Here is a 9,379-nt window from a genome sequence, read left to right as displayed (position 1 = left end):
CTAAACTAAGCGTGCGCGCAAACATCTAATCCTACGCGCCGGTCTCGGTGAGCCGCTCGGGCTGGGCGCAGCCACACATCCGCCATAGTAGAGAAAATGAGGGTAAAAGCAAGTGGCAAATATCGTAACAGGTCTAATTTTTGTTACCCTCCCTTGCGCCCCACCCCTGCGCGGCATCTCCGTTTGCTAATTAATCACAGTAAAAAAACAATGTATATGGTAACGAGATAAATGCTTTACGGATTCCACGCGTCGCACTAAGAGCCACGCCTCCTGCCACTAAACTGTAAAAGTACTAGCATATAGGGTAATGGAATTGAAAGGCTTCCACAGACACCACTACTAGGTCCTCTAATGGTAAATGAAAGATCATCTAGTAATTGGTTTATCATATATCGAAAGTAGCATTACCATGCATAGTGCATGTTAGTAAAAAGTGAAGAAACCTCGTAAAAGAGAACGCTGATGATAATAGACATCACTACATTACTAGGTTCACTTCAGTCTGTTACTACATTCCATTAACTCATTAGTACATGCAAATTTTCCTAATCGTGCACAGCTACGTTATGCAGAAATTATGTGGAGAGGCGCAATGAACATGGTCCATTACTACATTCCATGAACTTGTTACGATGGATTTTTCTCCCATGCTTTAGCAAATGAAGGTAAAAACACTAGTGAATATAGTAACAAATTTAATTTTCATTACTACAGCCACACGACTCATGATGGTAATAGACATCAGAACATTACTATGTTCCCTTCACTCTGTTACTACATTCCATTAACTCATTACTACATGTGAATTTTCCTAATCGTGGATAGTAGCTAGATTTATGCCGAGAGGTGTAATGAAAGGATCCATTACTACATTCCATTAACACATTACGATGGATTTATGGCCCATGCTTTCGCAAATGAAGGTAAGCATACTAGTGAATATGATAACACATTTAATTTCTGTTACTACAGCTATGCGCGTCACCCCCGCCCCACATGTCTATTTCCCTTACTATGTCTCGTTAATATATTACGATGGATTTTCCATCCGGTCTAACCGCTCGCGGAACAGAGGAATAGATGGTTCGGTCGGGCTAATTACCCCGCCGATGGCTGGTTGGCTTGGGTGGCCGGAGCGTACGCTAGCTTATAATGCGCTCGGGAGTACTTTAGCAGGTCTATATATATATATATATATATATGATATTTTTTGGTTCTTAATATTGATTTTTTTTAACTTGTACCAAAACCCCATGATACTTTGCCGAGTCATACTTAATTAGACAATGTCACACTGTTCTTGTGATCATTCTGCTGATTACATCACTTACGAATTTTACAAGCTTTTCCTTCAAATAACAACTAACGCATAAATGACATCTCACATAAACCATTCCCACTCAGGAAATTTTCTCCAAATTTCATCCGTCTATATATCTGAAACATTGTTTGTTGTATCCAGGTTATTTCGGTGAAGCAGAATATGTTAATTGAACACGCGTTGCGTCCAGGGACGACTAATGTTGAGGACTCCAATGACCATATAAGGGTGTTCTCCGGTAAAATTGATGATCGGGTGGATGAGACTAGTGATTCAAACTTGGCTGGCCACTCCAAGAGAAGTGAACTTCAGATGGCTGATAGCTTCACATTCTCCAAGGATCACGACCCAACAAACATCATGGATGATCATTCTGCATATGATGATTTTGTGCAGCATATTGATTCACAGCTGAGTTCATTACAATGTGAAATTGATCACTACACCAGTTCCCAATTAGCAAAAGAGTTGGACACTCAGCAGTCTATAAATGACAAGTTGCACAAATTGTCAACCATATTGAAGCTTATAACTGAAACTAGAGAAAGGTTAGTCTTGAAGGAGGTGTACGAAAAGTCACAAATGCACTAATATATGTTCTGTATCTGGCTTTTCTTGGCATCCCCAAACCGAATATGCTTGAGCTTCATTACAGAAACTAACTTTTCCAGGATTGCGAAGATTTCGGATAACACAGTAAGTGAGAGTGGATCTGATGGCTTGAGATGATGGCAAACTACAAAACATTGAATTCATCATGTCAAGCTCTGTCTCTTTCTTTGGTAAGTTGTCCCATTGCTTTAATTACACTGCACAAAACTCGTACTATCCAGTTCTTCCCTGTATCCTTAATTACATATCCATACAATCCGGGTGAGAAAATATGTAAAGAAACCCTGAAGTTGTTGCTATGACCAACCATATTACAAGAAATACGGCTCCAAGTTCAATTGTATACGACAATGTACGACTCCAAGATCAACAGTGATAGACAGTGTTTCTTCTACTTGTAATATGGAAGGGTATTAAATAGGTCACGTGTACATGTTCAGATGATATCTATCATTGAAGTATGATATATTTCTCATAATACATACTCATAAGTTTCCAATTATGTCAGCAAGAGCAACATTTCCACATTTTGCAAGGCCTAGCTGATCAAACTGGTCTGAGATCATCGTGACATCTTTCTCGTCGATCTTCCCCATCTCTTTCAGCTTGTAGATCATAAAATCTGATTTGCTGTTGCATATGGAGAAGGCAATCACACGTTAATCACATGTGAAGTAGCTTGCTTGAACGTAAAAGGCATAGTTGCCCTGTAAGACATAGTAACATACTTTTAAATTAATTTAATGAGAAGAAAGATGTAGAGGTTGTGACGAACTGATGAAAAGTAACTTCCATGTAAGTTTTTGAGGTGTCAATGCATATCACAAGTATATTTATTGTTTCCTTGCGTGTTTGGTAAAAGACTAAAAGGAATGAGAAATTATTAGCTCTTTGTCGTGCAAGAAGAAAGATCATATCATCAGATAAATTTAATTTCCAGATAAGGAAATAATATGATGTAATCATTGGATACGAGATAAGCAGCAGACTAGAAGCGCATGTTAAGTACAAAATTCCTTGACATGGTAATTGATGGAAAATTTACAATACCTTACAGCTGCATTGTTATCAAGGTCTGCAGCAAGCGGCTCATTGTCCATTTTCTTCTGGAGGATCCATTTTGTAGTTCGTCGGTTCCTTCTGTCCATCCTTAGATCCGTTAGGAACAAGAATGCCTTGCCAACTGCCAACGTGCTCACCAACAGACACACAGTCGCGGAGAGCCTTCCAGCTGTAGTTGAGAAGCCATAATCCCCATATCCAACTGTTGTCACAGAAATGACTGATAAATAGAAGCTGTCAATCCAATTTAGGCCCTCCACCTCATGTACTATGATTGTACAAATTGAGATAGTCCCTGCAACAACGCCTAGTGCAAGTAGTACTTTCATCTTCCCTCTTGACCTTTTCTTTTCAGCATCGATCATGTATGTGTCAAATACCCTGTTCAGCTTATTGTCATCCATTGTGCTAAGTAGGACTGTTCTCTGCTTGTCTAGCACATTTGTCAACAGTCCATTTAGCATAATGTCAACAAAGCGAACACCTATTAGTAGAAACAAGCATGTGAACACCTTTGTGAAGGTAGTGCAAGGGACTATGTCACCATACCCAATGGTGCACAAGCTTATGATGGTGAAGTACAGGGCATCCACTAACTTAAACGTGGATTTCCCCTTGAAGCCTTCAACATTTGTCATGTACACCGTGACTCCTATTGAGATGTATAGGATGACACTAACAATAGCTTGCCTTGTAATTGATGGTGTGTATTGTGCAGAAGGGCTTTGCTTGCCAAGCTCATGTGCACAGGGAGCTTCTTTGATTGATGTGAATATAGAAGGTGAAGAATGCACCCGCTGTAAAGTCGGCGTGGAAACTATATTGGTGTTTTCATTAGTGGCTGGAGGATGATTGAGAGTACTGAGGCTAGCTTTGACATTAGTGTCTGGATGAAAGGAAGGTGCACACCTGTTTGGGACATCGCATGATTTGCTTCTGTCTTGCTTGGAGGAAGAATACTTCTGATTACGCTGGAATAGAGGCAGCAGAGGCTCCTCCATGGAAGACATATTTGAGCTAGGATTCATGAGCTTGCAGTTCTCAGGTTGGGGTATCATCACTTTATATACATGGTGGTTCTGCTGAGATCTAGACAATGGAAGCGGTAACCATCAGACAGTCAACCAGGGATGTACACTTCCCTGGTGTTTCTGAGGTGAAAAGATCTTGAAGCATATCATTCTTATTTATTCCAGCATTTAAATCATGTAGTTTCTAGTATCTTGCATAGTTGTTGATACAAGAGGCAACTGATGAAAGGGACAGAAAGGGTGGGCATATTCGTTCCTTCTTATCTGACACTTTCTTTTGATATCAGAAACTAAATTACTAGGTTCATCTCCAAAATTAAAACGGATTTGCTATACTGTGAATTCCCACCTCTTGCTCTCCTTTCTTTGCGGGGGATTCTCACTTCTATCCTTTAGTAACACTGCAAACTTTATGCTGAGCGATTTTGGATTTGTAGTGCATCATTCTGTATGCTCCGGTTAAGGGTGATCTTCGTGTTCCCTGTGTTGTTGCAGGAGTAACCATGCACTGGCTCGCCACTTGCTGCACGTGCGCTAATTAGGTTCTCCAACATTAAATTTCGTGTTACATTTTGGTGCAGGTACCAAGTTGACAATGGCTTATCAACCTTCTGATCTTGCAAGTTGGTCCTCCGCTCTCTGGGGTGATCCATCGGAATTAAGGCAGTGCCATATTCTGCAGGACTCCGTTCTGCAACTGGAGTGTGGACATGTCAATTTCTTGTGGTGCTCAGATCTTGTTGTCGGTGAGGGAGGTACGATTGCGCCGCCTAAAAGCTTCTCGTGCTGAAGGAACTTGGCTCCGGGTCATCTATGTCTCTTCGAGTGGTCGGTGTCTGTATGGATCATACGATCTGGACAGAAGGCTGTAGGCAAAACTGTACGACTTCGTGCAGATTTTACCGAAGACTGGAAGATTTAGAGGTCCCAACTCCGAAGCAAGCAGTCGAGCTTCTGACATAAATGTACATAATGAGACTGCGCCATGAATATCTTTATCCTGTATCCAGAGTTTGTGGCCACATCACTCATTTTATAGGCTCCTGTGTAAAAGTAGGTGCCGAGAAATTAGTTTTCCTGAATAAAAAGTTAAAAGCGTTATACTTACTATAAGGATGAACATATATGCTTGTGTTAGCCTGGACAAGACTTCCAACTATTTTTTCCCCTTTCAGATTATATCATGAGGTTCGACCCAAATGATAAAACATGTAAAAATTGTGCGACCAAACAGAATTATCATTGGACCCTCCAAACCCAGCCCATGTGAGACTTTGGCGCTTGTATGCGTGAGGCATGTTGGATATGACATGCCGGACCCACCCCAAGGCCCTCCAAATTTACCAAACCAAACTCTCTCGATCGATCGATCGAGCGCGACTGTCCTCCCTTTCCCGTGTCTGCACCGTCACACTTCTCCACCCCTTGCTCCACGTTCGTGTCGCTGACCTCCTCCTTCGCCCTAGCCATCAACACGCTCTCCATTGTCCGCCTGCGACATGGAGAATGGCTCTGCGGAGTCCGTCGGGGTCCCTCCCGTCGTGAACAAGGTGGACCGTCGCCCAGAATGTTTACCACCACCATCAAATTGAGAAAAAAAAACATTCACTTTGTCCCATTATTGGGTGGTGTTGAATGGGAAATCGAAGTGGTGCACCCTCTATGGAGATCTCAAGAACCCCGCCAAGAAGATGAAGAACAACAATGGCTCAAGCTCTCATCAATCCATTGGATCAGATGACGATGATGATTCAAGTGGAGGAGCAGATGGACAAGGGATCATTCCAAATAGGAATAGACACATGGGAAGAAGTGGCAGGAGGATAGGCTCACGCGTGACGGCACGACAAGTAAAATGTCCGCCACATGGACGAACATCTTTTCCAATAAGGGGGATACATTGGTGAAAATGGAGGAGCAAATAGAGGAGAAGGAGGAGAGGTACAGACTCTTCTTGGATGTGCAAAGAGAGATGATGGAGTTCAACCGGGAGAGGGTGCGGGAGAGGTTGAGCATTGAGAGGGAGGGAATAGACATGGAGAAGCAAGAGAAAAGGAAAAATGGGAGCTTGAAAAGGCGAAGTCATTGAAGACAATTGAGATTGAGAAATAGATGGTGAGGCTTGCCAGGGTCATAGAGGAGTCGATGATCATGTTGCATGACACTAGTTTCTTGGATGAAGAAAGCAAGAGGCGGTTCCTCAACAAAAAGGAGATCAAGAGCGCAACAACGGAGGCGGTCGATTCATTTGTTTATCACCTATGTATGAAATGTTCAATTTTATTTTGGTTTGTGTTTTTTTTTGAGAGTACGCCAATTGCGTGCCTTACTTTTATAGAAGAGAGCATAATATGTTACAAGAGTATTAGGCGAGGTGCGAACAACCACGTCTAAAAACACACTCCACACTAACAAATGGAAACCTAGCTTCTCTCTCACAAAACGTTGTAAACCACCCACACTATTGTGTGACCTCATCAAGTCCTTGATCTCTTCTAAGATGTTGAAGGCAAGGGTGTGAGGACCCACTTGTTGCTTCGGTCTGTTAAACACTCGGGCATTACGTTGCTTTCATAAGGACCATGCAAGCGAATCACCAAGGAGTCGAAACCTCTCTTGTCATCTCTGGTGAACCTCACCCCCTGGACTTACCACCAATCCATGAAAGTGCCAGTGGTCTGTGGGATCTCTGCAGGCAGATGCAGAGTATCGAAGCACAAGTGCCAAGTTTCTCTCGCATAACTGCAATGTTGAATTGTGATTTATTTTGGTTTGTGTTGAATTCTTGAATTGGTTTATGTTGAATTGCTGATTTATTTTGGTTTGTGTTAATTGTTGAATTGGTTGTGTGATATATAATCTACGTGCATGTGTTTATGTAAACGAGGGTTGTGCTTGCCCGGGAGGAAATTAAGGATCTTCACTTTCATGTGTTTATTGCCGAGAATGAAACCACAATCAGCTAGCTCCCAACAGGTCACCCATTTCCTGAATATTTGGGAGAAAGCGACTTCACTTTCTTAGCAAAAGAGACTATCTAGAGAGTAGTGGACATAGATACAACTCGGTCCAACTAGTCAAATAGACAACATGAGGGTCATTTGGGCCTACCCAGGGTAACACACCCAAACAATTGGGCGGTTTGGGAGGGACTTGGGCTTCACCTTTGGAATGGGCTCTGTCTCGCTCGAGCACGGGCGGGGCGTCGCTATAGCCGGTGCCTCCTATTTGGCGTGTAGGTCGTTCTTACCCACTACAACATCTAATTCTTTCTTGGGTCGTCCCATTTCAGACTCCTTCCTCATAGGTTTTGGGAAGGTTCTAGAACATTCGCTGATTTTTTCGTTTTCCTTCGTTTTTTGTTTTTCTTTATTTCTATTTTTATTTTTTGTATTAGCGAGAATTTTAAAAATGTTCATAATTTTAAAAATACCCTTCCATATTACAAGTAGAAGAAACACTATCTATCACTGTTGATCTTGGAGTCGTACATTGTCGTATACAATTGAACTTGGAGCCGTATTTCTTGTAATATGGTTGGTCATAGCAACAACTTCAGGGTTTCTTTGTAAATACGGTTGTAAACATTGTAAACATTTTTCTAAAACACACGGACATTTTTCGAATGGGCAAATATTTTTCGAATCAATGAATTTCGGAAATTAGGGGAACAACTTTTTTAGTTCATAATTTTTTACTTATTTTATGAACCTTTTGAATCAGTGAACATTTATTGAATTGATGATCATTTTAGAATTTTGTGAACATTTTATAGAACTTACTGAACAATTTTGGAATTTGTGTACATTTTTTGAATACATGAACATTTTTTGAATATCATTTTTCTTTGTAAAATCACGAATATTTATTAATAATGCGGAAAATTTATGATTTATTGAGCATTTTTATCTAAATGAAAATTTTAAAAAAAATTGAGACATGTTGAAATCCTAAATTATTTAAAATAGGAAAAATAAAAATCGAAAATAAAAAAATAAAATAAAAAAAGTAAAAAATAAATTGAAAAATAGAGCGCCCTGCACATGGGCCAGCCCAAAAGGGTGCAACGGGGGAGCGACGGGTATAAGGAGGCCCCGCTATAAGGCAAACCCGCGCTGCAGGCGCCGATTTCTACTGTTTCTGCAACCGGCGCCTGCAGTCTATCACCAGAGCAGCAGCCCAGGCAGATGACCGTCCCCTAGGGCTTGAACCTAGGGTTTCGACGTCTTCCAGCGATCTCCGCCGGAATCCTACCTCTCGACGCAATTCTCGCGGGCGATTGCTCCCTCCCGCCTCGGGTGGGTCGGGGCGATCCTTCGAGGAGTTTTAGACGGAGCCGAGTTTTTCTGGGAGCGCTAGGGTTTTGTCCCTAGATCGGATCGCGGATATGGCGGATAAAAGAGGAACTCAGAGGGAGAAGATGAAGGAGACGGCGGAGGATCTACTCGCTCGTCTCACCTTGCAGGAAGAAGAAGAGGACGACTTTGTCTGGGAGGAAGAACTACCAGATCAGATGGAGCCGGCGAAGTGGCTGGCAATCGCGAGGGTGCATACGCCAAAAACGTTCAGCCCTAATGCACTGTACGGTGACATGAGAGCGGCCTGGAATCCGGCCAAAACGGTTGTATGGAGGAGGATCAAGGAGAATCTGTTTACGACACAATTTGGCTGTCTTGCTGATTGGAAAAAAGCCATGCTTGAAGGACCATGGCTATTCCGAGACCAAGCGGTGATTCTAGAGGAATATGATGGTTTCAAAAGCCCAGACTCGTTCAAGCTGGATAAGATTGAAGTATGGGCTCAGATCCACCGCCTGCCGGATAACTTTCTGATTGAGCCGGCTGTGAAGGGGATGGCGTCACGGATTGGTGAGGTGATGGAGGTGCAGCTGAAATTGCCTGCTGGTTTCTTCGGTGAATTCGTAAGAGTCAGGATCAAGATTGATGTGAATGCAAAAATCAAAAGATTTGTGACAGCAAGGAAAGGTGGGGAGAGGGTCAAATATCAAGTTAAGTATGAGAAACTTCCTATCTTCTGCTACCACTGTGGTGAATTTGGTCATTGGCATGAGGAGTGTGGAGACGGAGTGCATGATGAAACAACCTTTGAATGGGGCGATTTTGTGTTGGCAGAAACTGTAAGGGGCCGTACAGCAGGGCGAGGAACTACCTCGCAGAGAGGTAGAGGAGGCTATGCAATGGGGGGACGTGGGAGGGGGAGGGATCAGTACAACCCGAACCAAAGCTGGCGTTTTAACGCTAGGCCACCGCAAACCCATGTAGCCGCTTCTGGTTCGATGGGGAGATCGCAGGAAGATGAAGGGGAAGATGATGTGCCCAATCCACACCAA

General features: G+C 42.5%; 2 protein-coding genes across 3 annotated transcripts in view; one reads left to right on the top strand and one right to left on the bottom strand.

Annotated features, from left to right (window-relative positions):
* LOC123061793 (uncharacterized) overlaps positions 1 to 5,136 on the top strand; it is a 6,122-nt gene extending 986 nt beyond the window's left edge. The window contains exons 3-6 of one of the 2 annotated variants that reach the window (XM_044485059.1): positions 1,466 to 1,872; positions 1,996 to 2,106; positions 3,717 to 4,154; positions 4,611 to 5,136. In XM_044485059.1, the coding sequence (XP_044340994.1) occupies positions 1,466 to 1,872; positions 1,996 to 2,053 (465 nt within the window). In that variant the 3' untranslated portion in view covers positions 2,054 to 2,106; positions 3,717 to 4,154; positions 4,611 to 5,136. The remainder of the gene's footprint in view (positions 1 to 1,465; positions 1,873 to 1,995; positions 2,107 to 3,716; positions 4,155 to 4,610) is intronic. The other variant, XM_044485060.1, reaches the window with a different exon arrangement.
* LOC123061792 (two-pore potassium channel 2) lies at positions 2,092 to 4,056 on the bottom strand. Its single transcript, XM_044485057.1, has 2 exons — positions 2,987 to 4,056; positions 2,092 to 2,566 (listed from the first exon to the last, which is right to left on the bottom strand). The coding sequence occupies exons 1-2, from the start codon at positions 4,054 to 4,056 to the stop codon at positions 2,422 to 2,424; spliced, it is 1,215 nt and encodes a 404-aa protein (XP_044340992.1). The 3' UTR covers positions 2,092 to 2,421.
* Positions 5,137 to 9,379: the final 4,243 nt, after the last annotated feature.

The sequence above is a fragment of the Triticum aestivum genome, chromosome 3A, assembly GCF_018294505.1.
Source record: "Triticum aestivum cultivar Chinese Spring chromosome 3A, IWGSC CS RefSeq v2.1, whole genome shotgun sequence".
Classification (NCBI taxonomy): domain Eukaryota; kingdom Viridiplantae; phylum Streptophyta; class Magnoliopsida; order Poales; family Poaceae; genus Triticum; species Triticum aestivum.
Note: the sequence above shows the minus strand (reverse complement) of the source record. Positions and strands in the feature narration are given on the sequence as shown.